The 16,723-nt window shown below is 40.9% G+C and overlaps 1 protein-coding gene across 2 annotated transcripts; it reads left to right on the forward strand.

Moving 5' to 3' along the window:
- Positions 1–6,856: 6,856 nt before the first annotated feature.
- On the forward strand, positions 6,857–15,809 carry olfm3a (olfactomedin 3a). Of its 2 annotated transcripts, XM_068747735.1 has the most exons (6): positions 6,857–6,877; positions 11,370–11,513; positions 12,510–12,665; positions 14,397–14,616; positions 14,935–15,041; positions 15,132–15,809. In XM_068747735.1, the coding sequence occupies exons 3-6, from the start codon at positions 12,519–12,521 to the stop codon at positions 15,807–15,809; spliced, it is 1,152 nt and encodes a 383-aa protein (XP_068603836.1). In that variant the 5' UTR covers positions 6,857–6,877; positions 11,370–11,513; positions 12,510–12,518. The 2 variants fall into 2 exon arrangements, with proteins under 2 accessions (XP_068603836.1, XP_068603835.1); XM_068747734.1 differs by lacking the exon at positions 6,857–6,877 and having other exon boundaries at positions 11,309–11,513.
- The last annotated feature ends 914 nt before the right edge of the window (positions 15,810–16,723 follow it).

Consider the following 16,723-nt stretch of genomic DNA (forward strand, 5'->3'; position numbering starts at 1 on the left):
ATTGTGTCATAAAAAGTATATGTTTATCATTTTCTTTTGACTTGAGCTCTCAAACCAAAAAAGTGTGGGCACCACTGTTCTAATATATAGTCGATGCTGCAGCATCATCAAAGAGAACCCCAGCCAAAATCAATCCATCCATGGATTCTGCAAATACAGCCATCCTTTGAAGAAAATACTCCACCAGTGAATAGCTTCATGACATGTGAAGGCAAGCAAGATTGTGTTGAGATCCCAAATAAATCCCAATAAAGTGGGAAAATTAGTGTGTGAAATTCTGCAAAACCCGCTTTGATCCTGCACAGACCAGAATTACTATATGTCAGTTGTGCAGTAAAAGATCTTTTGGGCAAATATGAATTATTATTTTTTAATCTATACATAACAAAATGCACAAAATCATCAATTAATCGATCAAATTCATTGGAACCTTAGTGTCAAATATTCACCAGCCATTTCAAGCACACTTGATGGATGGATGGATGATAGCGCCTCCTCTGCATTCTCCTGGGACTGACATTTTAGAATATTTCCTCCTCACTCTAAACTTTTTTTTTTTTATGCTGCGCCTCGGATGGGGCGCTGGGGTCTGGGGAGCGCTGGGTGTTGGACGCGTGGTCGCTGTGCCGCCGTCGGAGCGCTCTGCCTGCGGTTGGCCAGCAGTAGAGACGCGTTAGGCGACCCGCGCTGCTGGAGCTCTGATAACGGACTGCGCCTTGGAGCCAGGTGGCTGCCCGGAGCCGTAAACATGCGGCTCCTGTTGAGCGTGCTTTACCCCGTCCTCTCCCTCAGCATCTTCGGATTGTATCCCTCTATGGTGAGTTTCTTCCTCTTCTTCATCCGTTTTATTATTTGCTCACATTTCACAGCTATGCGCGTTATACACTTTAGAGAGGATCTCGCGCAGTTCCCCTCTCCTCCTCGGCTTTCATTTGGACGCTGTCAAAACAAACTTCACTCAGACGTCGTATTTTTGTCATATTTTGCCGTGGAACCGCACGGGGAGCTTCAGAAATGCGCTCAAAGCGCTCCACTTCGGTGTTTTTAATGCACCGTGCGCCCACAACAATGCATTTGGGAATAATCAGTGAGCTCCTCACAAAAGGTTGGATTCCTTTTAAAGCAAACGTTGGATGATTCTACGTGTTATTGTTTCATGGGTAATGTGTTTTCCTGCCATAGGTAACGATGATTCATATTCATCAAGATGTGCACAATAAAAAAAATAAAAATAATGAAGCATCTCTCTCATTTACCCAGAAACGCATTCCATGCAGTCCAATCGCGCTGATGCTGTAAAACAGCTTTTGATTGTGTCTCTTACCTCCCTTTTTCTTTTGCACACCCACTTGTGGATCTTCTACTGCTTAACAGATAAATGGGTCTATAATAATTGTGGGTGCGAGAACCTTAGCCATCTCATCTGAGGCTATTGATTGGCCTCAGTCTAATAATGCATGGTGAAGCTTAACACAAATATGATTTCATTCGTGCCCCAAGGCCCCAATGGACTATAGTTCAGTATAGCAGCATATACTGTATGTCCCTCACCAAGGGCTGCCGTCCCCTTCTTCACTTAATGCTCCCGTTTCTGTCAATATTGAGACTATCTATGCGCTTTACATTGAGTAAATTTGTGGAAAATTGAATTGCACCTGGCTGTGCACTGTGAAAGCTGTAATGTAGGCATCAAAAGCTGACAACTTGAATGGTGTTTAATGGCTAAATCAATGTGGTACAGAGAGTGTTAGTTTGCACTGGCGGTGTAATAACATTTTATTTTTGTCTTTCTAATGTTACGTTGCATCAATTGCGTAATTTAATATTGGTTTTATTTTTATTTGTATTGTTATTTGTGGATGATTTATGTACGAAGGACTTTCAACGGAAACAAGCCCGCAAGGGCTTTTTTGAAATGCTCCTCTTAGACAGGATGTTTGACGTTATTTGTACTGTAATACATGCTACTGTGTGACTGTACTTGTACGCTAACATTCCATCTAATAAATATATTCATCATTCATCATCATAAAGGCTGAGTGCTGAAAGATCACCACACAAACTCTGGCAATGCAGCAATCCAACAAAAATGATGGCCATGATTTCATATGCATGCTTTTAGAGGAGAGCCTAAGGATGGGGATGAGAGCGCATTCAATGGCAGCCATGATATGGAGCTGGAATCCCTTATTCTGTCCTTGTCAAACAATCAGGTTGTTAATCTGTTAACCCAGAAAATGCATTTATGCATTTGTTAAATTGAAGTATTTATCATGCAGGAATCCTATATGTCTGATCACGAGGGCAAGCTAGTTTCAAATGTCTTTGTTGTACAAAAAAAGCAATTTGTTGCTTTTCTTTTTGCCATTTGAAATGCCCTTTATGTTGAGCTCTCCAGTTAGAAATAATTATAGATTAATCCACAATTAAAGCAAGATGGTAGGACTACGCATGCGTGGTCTGCAGGTGTTCCTCATAATGTTCACAGACAGCTCAGTTTCTTGATATTTTCGATATATGATTTTGCGCCGTCACCTCTGTTTACCACATCGGGTTCGGGCTGTCATCCGTTTCTGATTAAATTAATGAATAAACCATTGTCATTGAGGAATATGAGATATTGCTGGAGCAAGAGCTGCATGCAAATTGCATCAGTGTTTCAGAATGATATGGAAAGGCGAACCGTATTGCACTAAGCTGGAAATTATTAAGCTGTCACTCACAGCCAGTCAGGCTTTGTGCACATGGCTTTGTTCATCTTAGTATGAGTTGGCTGTCTCTACCTTTTGGCTTTCAGGTTTATGCGTCAGTCTGACCTTATTTTATGATTTATTTTTCCCATATGTTTCAGTTCATAACTTTAAAATGATTCGTTACAGTCCAGATCTACTCAGGATAAAGTGGCCAAAGACAGTCCTTAATTTTATAGATTTTCCCTTTGTCGTGGTGTGGTATTCTGTTCGGCAGATATTACCTCTGCAGTGTACACAGTGAATCCCCAATGAGCCTTCGAGAGAAAATCAAATATTTGCACTGTGTAGTTTTCCCTTATTGTCTATGCCAGCCAGATAATTGCACTGTGCTACTCTCATCATGATCAAAATGATGACTAGAATTTATGTTCTATCATTACACATCATATGCTACACCTACAGGACATAGCATTTGGACGGGCAAGAGAGACTGATGTCAGAACCATGTCGGAATTCAACTGACCACTTTAAATTCAACTGTTTTCTTTCCAACATTGTCAAAGTTAGTGACTAAATTGGTTTACTTTTTATTTTACCTTGAACAATGCTGATTTTAAGTATGCACACTTCCAATCGAAGAAGAAAAGATGGTATCACTCCATGAATTTGAGTGGAGATAGCATGGCAGATTACCATTTTCTCTCTCCAGTGGAGAAAATATCATAAATTACCCTCTATGATGGCACTTCAGTATTGAAAACATGCTAAATTACCTCCCATGGTGCCCTTCCACTTGCTGAAACATGTTAATGTACCTTTTATGCGTCCTCTCCATTGGAGGAGAAAACAGGATAAATTACCCTCTGTCATGCAACACAAGTAGAGAAAATAAGATACATTACCCTCGGTAATGCTGTGACAGTAGAGAGACTTTTCAAGTACCCTCTATGTTGCTGCTCCAGTGGAGAAAACATGAAAAAGTTACCTCTCTGCTTCCTTTCTCATGATGAAAACATGACAAATTTATCTTTATGATACAGCTCCCTTCTCGTGGCAGAAACGACCTGAAGCCAATGAGAGCAATTTCCCTCATTCGTGAACTGACACTGCACAAAATGTGATATTATGGCATCTTTTTCTGTATGTATTTGTATATTCATCACACATGCCGTTGATGATTAATCAATGGATGCATCCATGTCAACCCATGTGGAACACATTTAAGTTTCCCAATGGAACATTTGCTTTTTTAGAGATGCAAACATTCCTTTCAAACTTATTCATCATAAAATTGTGAGTGAAAAACACAAAAGATATTTTTCTTCATACAGTAAGAGTAGCAAAGGGAAACAACAGGACCCCTTTAAAAATACAAATAAAATGTGTGCATCTGTGACAGAATTTGGTCAGATAGTCCTTCCTGAATGGGTAGAAATGTTTGGAGGGGTATTATTCAGGTAAATTCTGCCCATTACATTAGTTCTTGAGCGGTGAAAGTGTCTGCATTAGAGGTTTGTGACATTAAGGGACACTTTAAATCCAATTTGCATGAAAGCAGCCTCGATGCAGGGGATCTTACAGGGGATCATCTGATGAGGTTGACATTCATTAACATAGTAAACGTCTCTCTAGGATGCTCCTCTTGTAGATAATATGTGGAAAGGTGCATGAATGAGTGGCATCAAAATGCAGAAAGTTAAGATTTTTCACCTTAGATGTCCCTATAGTGTACAAATGAGATGCCATACTTTGGATGCTACTAATAGTTGTTGTTTTTTTAGAATTGCAAGTGCATTAGGTGTCTGCATGAGAATGTTGCATGCAAGCAAATGCACACCCAGATAGATGCAGTCACACTAAACATTTATAATCTACTTGTGATGCAAATGTGACTTTAAGATTTCGGTTTAGCCTTACCTTCTGTGAAAAGGTTGAAAGGAGTTTTGATCGCGTGTGAATAGATCACACTTGAAAAATATGAAATGAGCTCACAACTGCAACGTTTTGCTAAATCCTTCTGGGACAATGTTCTGCCCTCTCACTGATACGACATGCTGTTGATCACAATGGAAACATACAATGTTGTTTGAAATTAGAAATGGAGCTGAAGGATTTTTCTTCCAGATGTTTTGTTTGTTTTCTTTGAAATCCCATTACAGCTTCCTTATTGTATGTGGCTGATATAATTATGTTTTCATCTTAAAGAGCTAAGAAATGGCGGGCCTAACCAAGTAGAAATAATTATAAAATGCTTCAATTTGTAGTAGCTCCAAATATAATGATTATCAATTTTAAGCAATTTTTCACTCTTTATGTCAAGCGCATCTTATGTTAAAATAATTATAAGGATAATTACAGGATTTGAGACGTGAGGTTGAAACTACCAGGGGCATAGTTTCTACCCTCTCCCCCTTTTCCTCATGTAAGTGCTCTGATTGCAGCATAAGCAGCTTGGAACATCGGGCAACATGAGTGAAAACTGGGGCACTCAGCATATAGCCGAGTTGAAAATGGCTGGCACTCAATGAGTTAATGGGTTTTATGTTGAGGTAGGCTGCGTTCCAACATAATATGTAAAGCTTCCATTTACAGGGGGTCGTCGACTTCCACCCACATTTGGTTCCGAGGGTTTTGTCCTAAGCCGACTTGTCGACAAGTCGAACCATGCTAAATTACCGTAAGTATATTATGCTGCGTCATGATACGGTAATTGAGGAGTAGAAAGAGACAATGTCTTCTCGGTAGACATCTTGGGTGAGACCGCAGAAACTGCCGCGCACTCGATTTGCTCGCTCACTTTCTGGTATGTCGTAAACAGACGGAAAAACAACAGACCAGCGAGGTCGCAAGTCAACGACTACCTGTAGAGTCTGACTTCATGAACACACTGTTCCTTTTTGTCCCAGATTTAGCTGCAAGGATTTATTCTATTTGCAGCATAGCTACTTTGCATTCTGCCATTTGACGCACGTGTCACTCAGAGTGGCCTGGAGCCAGCCACTGACTTTAGTTGGCTGATAATGCTTGATTGCTATTTCATTATCATCCCTCATTGTGCTTATGTTGTCTTGTTCATTCAAAAAGGCATTGAAGCACAGCCCAGAGAAGAAGCACAGTGGGTTGTGAACAAGATAATGCCTAAATTCATTTGTAAGCCTGTCTGGGACAAGATACGCAGAGTTCCTGCAGCATTATCTATTCAATCTCTTCCTCAATGGAGTCAAAAAGGCTTGTCTGTCAGAAATTAATCACACATCTTTCATCACAGTCACATCTGAGTGAAAAGATGACTGTTTTTCGTGAATACTTTCCCTCCCCGTTGCCCATTTGAGGCATGCAGCATCTTTTTACTGTTTTACTGGAGCCTTTCTGGTCTCAGGATTGCCGCTGCAGCCGCTGCTGCTGTTGCTGTCGCGCTGTTGCCATTTGTCATTTCTGTCTTAGATGTCTGCATTAGTCGGGTTACAGGGCCGTCTGCCCATGCAAGTTCATCTTCCTCTGGTATCCGAGCTAAAAATGTAAACTCGTTTAAGCAGGATGATCATCCGTTACAGTTACAGTAGTGACACGCGCATTCCCACTTCACTTCTTTCCAATGCCGCAGAGGTGCTTTTTGTTTAGACAGGTTGATAGATGGCTGGATAGATGGCATCTGTTTAGGTCTCTGTGTTGTGGCAGGCAGGACCACAGCATTGCTATGATATGAGATTTAGCTTTACTGGCATGGATTTGTTTCTCAATGCATCATCGGGGCTTCAATTAACTTGGGGGTTTCAGGGGTCCCTGAAATCCTAGTAAATGGGAAACATTTATTTTCATTTTTATTCTATCCTTGATTTTAATTAATCTTCTATAAGCAAAATTCTTATACGAAGGGGAAATATATTACTAAATTGTGGCAACTGTGGGTTTCTGGGCAAATCTACGTGATTTCAGGGGTCTTCTAAAAGGAGAAAATTTGGGGCCATTGTGTTATAATACACACATATAATGATAGAGCAGTAACAGAATGCATAACCTTTGAGTTATTGATGTGTCCAGTCTATCACCTTACCTAACATTGTTCTGCTGGGTTTGTAGTAGGTGTGGCTGAAGACCAACAAATAATTAACCTTATTTCATAGCAAGCACGCCATGACAACGGCAACTTATCAGTTTCCATTTGGTTCCTCTTTCCAACTTTAGCTGGAGCTGTGGATGATGATGAATATATTTATTACAAAGAATGTTAGAGTACAAGTACAGCCAAACAGTAGCATGTATTACAGTACAAGTACAGTCAAACATCCTGTCTAAGAGGAGCATTTCAAAAAAGCCCTTGCGGTCTTGTTTCCATTGAAAGTCCGTACATAAATCATCGACATTTAACAATACCAATACAACTGGAGGGAGGGAGTTGCTTCCCTCTTGCCTTAGATATCTAGACCGTATGAGAGATTTGTTGTTGCCATCGATGATCTTAACTTTTCGGCACCGAAAAGGGATACATCTGTGTATCCCTTTTGGGAGTTCCTCACATTGCCAAACTCACGTCACTGCAGCTCTGGAAATGGAATCAGCCATCATCATGAGACTGGCAAAATAAATTGCATCACAAGATTAAGGCCACAGTGGAGTGGAGATTCGATTCGTAGTCAGCTTCACTGTATGGCCAAATAATCTCATGGCTAAAACAAATCCACTCGGAAATATTCTTCTTATTCTTCAACCTGTAATCATGAAGGAACACACATGGATCAGGGTTAAGGAAGTGATTGGGATCTGATGACAATCACCAGCTGACATAATTTACCAAGTGAGTTTTAACCAAATCATCCGTATTAACCGATCCATTCACTCGGACTCACTCATCAATCCCCTACATCTGTCCCTCAATCACACAAAAGGTTGATGAGGACAAAGTTAATGGAAAGTATAAAGTAGTCAAAACAAAATGCACTTTGATGGCAGAATAAAAAGGAAAAGGTTTAATGAGGCGTGTAATTGACAGGATACCCGTCTACTGTGAGGAGCGTGAAGCCTATCTTCCACAGGGAGGGATTCACTACCATTAAAGTTTATGCCCGGTGACCTCTTGACACGACTTGTGTTTTTATAGGACACCATCTAACAATTCGTAACTCAATTTTCCGACAGTAAACACGCACACACAAACTGATCTATGAACCTCCGCAGAGATATGATACCACCAATACGGAATTTGATTCATGCACCTTTTGCTCATTCAATACACTCGTCATGTGAATGGAAGCATTTAGTTCCAGAGGTGTGTAGAGGGTTAGGGCTAGTTATTCACCACACCATACTGTATGGATAAAGACAGTGATGATGATGATGAATATATTTATTAGATAGAATGTTAGCGTACAAGTACAGTCACACAGTAGCATGTATTACAGTACAAATACAGTCAAACATCCTGTCTAAGGGGAGCATTTCAAAAAAGCCCTTGTGGTCTTGTTTCCATTGAAAGTCACGTTCAATCGCAATACTTCCATTCATGTTAATAGGTATGTTGAAGATCCTACTGTTTTCATGATGCCCTAATTATCCTGTATAATTTTAGCTGTCATATCACTTAGATAAGCTAGTCCAAAAGAACTTTTCAGTACCTTTACCAAATTAAATTGAAAGTTTAAAAAAAAAAGAAATTATTCACTGTTCTTTATGCAAAAGTTATTTGGAATTGAGGCACAGGTATCATGAGCACCTACAATTGTGTTATTCAGGTGTATACTCATAATGTCATGCAATATTGTGAACGACTTTGACCCACTGGTGCCTCTTTATGGTAGATCAGGAATGACCAAAGCCTTCATTTCATTTTGTGGTTGACAGTCAGTTAATTTTATCTGTGATATTGTGTCTGAACCAAAGTGGTGACGTTGACACTGTAGAACCAAGCAGCTCGAGGCTATGCTGGATTTAACAGCAAGCAAGGGGAGCTTCATATAAACCAATAAATGCTAGATTTTATAAAGCGCATCATAACAAGGGTAACCTTTTGCAACATTATGCTAAGCAATAAAAACAACAGAAATATGGTTGAATAAATAGATGAATAAAGTTGTGACTGGCAACGAAATGATATGAATAAAATCAAGCATTTTATGTCACTTCACATTAACAATACCTCCAGTCCTTTTGTGTCATCTGTATAAGCCCTACTCCACTGACCAGACGCCAGATATAAAGTACTGCAGTCGTCAGCCCTGGCTTCACTGAAGCATGAAACTAATTCAGAGTTCAACCAGGTCCCTCATAAAAGTCCTGTATTCCTCAGCACAAGAAGTGAGGCTGACCTTGTGCAGCTATAAAAAGTAATTAAGTCACAATCATTCATTATTAGTGGCCACGGGACTGTCAGATAATCCTTGATTCACTAAATTGTATTTAACAGGCCACCACTGATGTTGGGTTGATGCCATAAAACTGTTGCACAAGATGCTAAAAACAAAAACAATCTTGGAGGAGACTTTTGTACAGAGGAAGGAAAAATGGTCTGGTTATTTTGCAGGACTTAAATCATGATATTTTTGTGTCAGTATATTACCGGTAGTAGTTTGTTTTTGTCAAGCATACATTTATTATAAATATTATACATTATAATAATTGGAATGACATTCTAAAAAATGTTGAAAATGGTTATCACGAGAAAACAAAATTAGTAAGAAATAACTTTCTAATTGTTTAAGATTATTTTTATGATGAGAACCTCTAATATTTACAGAAATGCATTGACGGAGATACAGACTTGCTGTTTTTATTCAATAGACAGAATGACAGTCAAGTAATAAACCAGGTAAACAAACAATTTTTAGAGGTACAGTAATATAAGTTATTACCGGTACTCATGAAGTCTTACTTTTTATACCATTGAAAAATGAAGTTTTGTTATAGATCAAATCCAAAGCTAGATTGATATAATGCAATAGAAGTGTTGCAGTCTGTTATTGTGGTGACGTTTTTAGAGTTGTATTTTACAGGTTTTTTGTACTTTTCTGCATCTACTAGATAATACACTTCTACCTTTAAAAGTTAAATGTGCTAAACCTATGGTTGGTTGTTCATTCAATCAGTAGGGTACTGATTGTCACACCTTGAGGCTTCATTATGGTCGTGTTTGTTTTCAGTTCATGTCAGCGTTTCCTCTTTTATTTTGGTAATCACGCTCATCTCTCGTTTCAGACACATTGCTTTTTGCCCCCATGCGTTTCTCCTCTTGTGAGATTACCTGCCCCACCCTGATAGGTATCACTTTAATGCCTTGTGTATTTAAGCCGTGTGCTGCCCTTTGTGTTTTTTAGTGAGTACACGTCACCAGATTTACAGCTTGTCGCTGTTTTCGGCTAACCCCCTAGGATACTGATGTTTGTGTTTCTGGACTGGTGTTTTGTACACTAAACCCTGTTCTGCTTCTGAGTCTGCTTCTTTGTTTGCTCCAGTTTGATACGGATAGAGAGCAAATAATCCAGAAATACAAAGGATAATATGCCCTAAACCAAGGCAGGTGTGCATAATTTATTATGAGATTAGTATTTTTTTTGTTTTAAAAGAGTTAGGGCATGTTTGTGGAGATTCAGAGTGGCATTGCTGCAGTTTTAAAAAAATGTGTCAATATCTGCTTTTGGCAAAAATGTGAAGTAAATCTGTTTATATATATAAATGTATTGAATACTGGCACAAAATATTTTATACTCAAAATTTTGCCATTGATGTATATAAAAAAAAAACCTTGGCAAAGATCAAGACTAAGAACTACAGAGGATACATGAATTTGTCTTGGCAAACATATTGTGTGTGTGTGTGTGTGTGTGTGTGCGGGCGCTCGTGTGCACGCAGTACATATTGCATGTGTGTTTGATTTTGCCTTTGTATAGAAAACCTCTGCTGTGCGGCTGGGGAGAGCAGTGAGCCCTGGCATGCTCTTTTGTGAGGATGATTAATGACTAGACTTTGGTGCGCAGGTCTCTGAAACCATTATAGCCTTGAAGCCTGATCTTCTATCAAATGATGAGAGATGTAAAATATAGAAAAATCTGTCTTTGCCTTATCAGCAAAACACTCTCATCAGTAAAATATTGTGACACCATAAAAGATTAGACATGATTCTTTTATTTCTCTGCTGTAAGTTATTAACAAGTTATTATATATACACACACAATATATATACAGTGGAACATCGGTTCTCGACAATTCATTCCGTAATTCTGTTCGAAAACCGAAACTATATTTCCCATAACAACCTCTTGCTTCCGCCCTTCTTGCAAAAAGAAGGTTCCAATAGTTTGGTCACATTATCAGAATGCCAGCCAGCTCCTCGCCATGAAAACTGATTGACCTTATCCCAAAAACGCTTTGTTGGAAGAGACCCAGAGGTCGTTCGAGCCAGCATTGGATTGACTGCATTGATTTGACCTCTCAATCATCCATCATGAAGGATTGACTCCCCTCCATCATGCGAGAAAACATGCCAAGAGCAGAGAGGCCTGGTGGGATGTTACCAGAGGCGTGGTCGTGATGCTGGAGGAACGGCATGAGCGCGAAGAAGAAGTCCAACAAACAAAAAAACAAAGTGGTACAAGGATGAGCCTATGCTTTGAAGTGATGAACCAATGTCCCACTGACATGAAATCAGTTGCCTTAATATATTAAATTATGCATTTCCACTTGCAGACTATTGGTCCAAAGGAGGGCTGGCAGGTGTACAGCTCAGCCCAGGATGCTGATGGGCGCTGTATCTGCACAGTGGTGGCACCAGAACAGAGTCTCTGCTCCAGAGATGCCAAAAGCAGACAGCTTCGCCAGCTACTGGAGAAGGTAAGATCTTAGTTATGGATTTCTTTTTACCGCCCCAATGCAGCATGCAGCACAAACAAGCAAACACACTTTCCCTGTTAACCGTGGCGAGAGAGAACAACGCTCCACAATCTTCACTTTGTTGTGAGCAGAGTGATACTCCTTACTCCTAATATGTGCAAATAACGTTTCCTCAAAGACACCGTCTCTAAGCCGTCCATCATGGCTGTCCTCCCCACTGTCTTGTAGACCTTTCCCTTCATCCTCGCTGACACTCTCCTATCAGAGAGCACACCTGACTTTCCTCCACCCGTTCCAGCCTGCCTGCACACGATTCTTCACTTCCTTTCCACATTCAGCATCACTCTGCACCGTAAGGCCCCCCCTTACCTTACAGAGCTCATTATTGCCCCACTAGAACCCTGCAGTCCCAAAATGCTGGCCTGCTCTTGGTTCCAAAAAATGTCCAAGAGGAGATTGTGTGTGTGTGGGGGGGGCTCTCAGGTATCAGGCGCCTTTATTGTGGAATCAGCTCCCCGATTGGTTCGTGAGACAGTCACCATCTCTATGTTCAAGAGTAGACTAAAGACTTTCCTTTTTAACAAAGCTTATAGTTAATCAATACAATAATCAATATGCTGTCATAGCCCAAGACTGGTGGCATAACCTCCTAAGACACACTGAGCTCCTCCTTCTCTATCTGATTATTCAGTAATCCCTCTCTCTTCCCCGTAGTCTTGTGCTCTCTCTCCCTCTGGTTGTTCCTTCTTTCTGTCTCTGTCTGCAGGTCCTTCTGTCCGTGGCGCTGCAGAACCTGGACCTGTGGCCCTCAACACTGATGTCCATATCGCTAGCATTAGCATGTATAGCTTTATATAGTAGCTCTTCAGTCAGTATCTTGCTCAGCAGCCTATTTTGTCCTCTCTCTCTCTCTCCCTCTCTCTTAGAGGATTTGGACTTGACCAAGATCTGCACTCTGAGTGCTCCTCTTGTTAATTAGGCATTGCTTTATTCTAGGTGCAGAACATGTCCCAGTCCATTGAGGTGCTGAACCTGAGAACTCAGAGGGATTTCCAATATGTCATGAAGATGGAGAACCAGATGAAGGGCCTGAGGACCAAGTTCAGGCAGATTGATGATGATAGGAAATCCATCATGGCCAGAAATTTCCAGGTAATCTTGACCATTGTTAAATCATATTCTAATTTAACACAATGGTAAATGATTTTTATTTTTCTGTAAACCTGAAATACATTCATGTAGCCATTCCTTCTCAAATGTCATGCAATTCAGTGAAGTGAAGTTTAGGTTTTCACGGTTCATACTGGCCCTAATGGTGGTGATCTAAATGTGACTGTGGGGTTCGATGAACTGGCAGAGGACTGAAGACAGAGGGAGGGATAAGTAGCGGGGGTGACGAAGGGAATGAGGAGCAGGTGTGACAATCAGAGCAGGTGTGACAACGAGAGGGAAAAGAGGTCAGACACAGAACATAGATTATAATGCAACACATTAAGGCAGGGCATGAAAGCAAAAGAAAATACAAAGAAAACACAAACACAAATTTGTCTTGGTGTCTTTGTACACCAACCATGAAATGTAAAGGTGAATCCGAGTCGGTGTGAATTTTTAACAGATTTTTCGATCCATAAATGGGCTTTTCAATGTTAAAATGTAATATTTGGCTGCACGGAGGCCCAGTGTTAAACGCGGTTGCCTCACAGCAAGAAGTTCACAGGTTTGAATCTGGCTTGCAGCCTTTCTGTGAGGAGTTTGTATGTTCTCCCCGTGTCTGTGTCGGTTCTCTCCAGGTTCTCCAGCTTCCTACCACCACCAAAAACATGCAAATTAGGTGACTGGTTATGCTAAATTGCACACAGGTGTGCATGATTGTCTGCCTTTGCGTGGCCCTGCGATGAACTTGCAGCTTGTCCAGGGTGGGCCCCACCTCTCGCCCGTCAACTGCTGGGATAAGCTCCAGCGCAACCCGCGACCCGGCAACGGACAAAGCTGTCAGAAAAATGAATGAATGAAATGTAATATTTTTTCCTAACGTTATTCTGGATCCGATCCAGATGAAATTCGGTGGTGAGATAGAGGTCCCCGCCCTACATGACTGTGTCAAATTCCATAAACATTGGTCAATAATCAACCGAGATATTGAGGAACAAATTTTGAAGTTCCATGGACTGCAATGTTACTGAAAATTTCAAACTAATCCATAATCCAGGATCTCTCCTGGATCATCACCAAAATGTTATCATCTGTTCCTGGTAAGATTCCCGACATTTCCTGAAAATGTCATCAAGAGTCCTCCAGAACCTTTTGAGTTATCTTGCTAACGGGACGGACAGACAGACAGATGAACGCTAGCGATTACATAACCTCCGCCTCGCCTCGGCAGAGGTTAATATGTCAGCATCAGGACTCCCAAGTTTCCATTCCATGCAGCCATAGGCAACCAGCAAATGGGGTCTCGTCCCATTGACTGGAGCAAAGTTTTGAGAAAAGCGTGTCTAAGACCCGAACCATGTGCATTCTTTATTGGTGTGTAGACCTTTTGCCTGAAATAAAGAATTAATATACTGCAAAATATTTTACCTGCATACCTGGGATGTGCTTTCGTGCTTTGATTCTGCACTTGGCATGTGCGGATTCATTTTGCAAGAATAACTGTGGATCAAACCCTAGCATGTTAAGAAGAAAAAAAGGAAATAATGCATTATTCCTTATCATCTACTGGCAGTCCAGCCTCAGAATACAAACCTGCACTGAAGCTGGGTTTGCTTTTCTGTCACAATTAAGATACTGATTGTGTATGAAACAAACTGTAATTTTGTTTGTTCCTTGTCTTGTACTTCTCTTTCTTCTCCATTCCTGCTGCTGTCGTTATCACTCCTGCAGGAGCTTAAGGAGAAAATGGATGAGCTGAAGCCATTGATCCCTGTGCTGGAACAGTACAAGATGGATGCTGCACTCATTTCCCAGTTCAAGGAGGAAATTCGGAACCTGTCTGCAGTGCTGACCGGCATCCAGGAGGAGCTCGGGGCCTACGACTATGATGAGCTCTTTCAGCGAGTCCTGCGTCTGGACAGTAGGCTTCGCAGCTGCATGGGCAAACTAAGTAAGTACATGTGTAAATATGTTGTATACTGTCGAACACTGGTATCACCTTATAGTATTTGCATAGCGTCATAAATTGTCAGTGACTCATCACTGAGATGGAAGATAGTCTGAACCGATATTGTTTTGTTTCAAAGCCAGAGATCACAAATTAAGTCAGTTGCACCAGTATGTTTTGAAATAAATAAAGTGCTGTTTTTAGTATGCACCAAGTGCACATTCTCTGATGGCACATGCAGGCATGAAATTGGCTTGGGAAATCTAGTTAGGAACAAGAACCACCAAGGCACATCTTATCGCTGCATTTCTTTATTAACAGCGTGTGGGAAATTAATGAAAATCACTGGACCTGTGACAATAAAGACATCTGGAACCCGGTTTGGGGCATGGATGACTGATCCTCTAGCATCCACAAGAAACAACAGGGTGAGTTATGGAGCAGGGGAGAGCTTTCCAAGACTTGCATAATGAATATAATACATCATCTGTGCCGGTTGCTCATCTTCCCTGTTGTAGGTCTGGTACATGGACAGCTACACCAACAGCAAGATCGTGCGTGAGTACAAGACAGTGGACGATTTCGTAGCAGGAGTGGTTTCCAGAACCTACAGTCTCCCGTTTAAGTGGGAGGGAACAAATCACATTGTCTACAATGGATCTCTGTACTACAACAAGTACCAGAGTAACATCATCGTCAAGTACAGCTTTGAGACGGGCAGTGTTCTGGCCCAGCGGGCTTTGGAGTTTGCCGGCTTTCACAACATGTACCCATACACATGGGGGGGCTACTCTGACATGGATGTCATGGCTGACGAACTGGGAATGTGGGTCGTTTACGCCACAAATCAAAATGCTGGAAATGTTGTCATCTCCCAGATTGACCCCGACACCCTGCAGGTCCTGAAGACATGGAACACAGAATACTCCAAAAGGAATGCAGGGGAATCATTCATGATCTGTGGCACGCTTTATATCACTAACTCTCACCTGTCCGGAGCAAAGGTTTACTACGCCTATTCCACCAAGACTTCCACCTATGAGTACATAGACATTCCTTTCCACAACCAGTACTTTCATATCTCCATGCTCGACTACAATGCCAGAGATCGAGCACTTTATGCCTGGAATAATGGACACCAGGTAATATTTAATGTCACCCTGTTTCATGTCATAAAAACTGACGATGACTCTTAAGCATACTAAAGCACCATCATTTGTGCTATCAGGACGTTCTAATTAACGACCTTGGACTATGATAACTCTTTCTGATTGGTTGCTCTGGATTCTTGGCTGACCTGAGCATGAAGACAAGTTTTGTGTATTTTTACACTTTTAATTTGCTGCTCATCGCCATGCCTTATTTGCGACATGCTGGGTCTACTAGTAGAAGAGTTTTGATAGTTCTGCACAAATGTCGACATTTTGTCTGCAGTGCTTTCATATAATATAGCAATGTTTTTGTAGCCAGTCCGTTTCTCTGACAGTGCCAACTGATTTTTTTGTCGATTTTAAAAGTTCAAGTCTTTAATCTTCAAGGCAAACTCTCTTGCACCTTTGTTACCCTGTGAAGCTAGCTAATCATGAAAATTGTACGTATTCTTTTAAAATGGGTATGTAAATAATAGCTGTTATGTTTATGTACTATATTATGTTATGTCACTGTGGAAAAAAACTTGTGTTCTGACAGAGGAGCAATGAGCTCCAGTCAATAAACTATAATTTCCATAATGAAATGTTAATCTGGTAGCTGTGTGAGTCAACTCTACACTCCAGGTCATGTGAGGAAGACATTATGGAACCTGTTGTACCTTTCAATAAGATAATTGGATCGCCTCTCACTCAGAGTGTGGAGGAACGAGAGGACAACCTGAAGTGGCCACACTGCACTAACAAGGCAATTATTCAGCTTAGCATTTGCTAAAATGTCACACAGTTCAGGGAGACGATGCATTGTGTCTTGCTGCACCAGCAACAAACCTAATTTTAATGTATTTCTAAAAATGTTTCAATTAAATACCAATGGAGAGTGAACCCAACTGACTTCATTCTATGTCCTTTAGCCAGGCGAGGATGTATCTCCACTTCCTTAACAGAATGCACCATGGCTT

The sequence above is a fragment of the Brachionichthys hirsutus genome, chromosome 14, assembly GCF_040956055.1.
Source record: "Brachionichthys hirsutus isolate HB-005 chromosome 14, CSIRO-AGI_Bhir_v1, whole genome shotgun sequence".
NCBI lineage: Eukaryota > Metazoa > Chordata > Actinopteri > Lophiiformes > Brachionichthyidae > Brachionichthys > Brachionichthys hirsutus.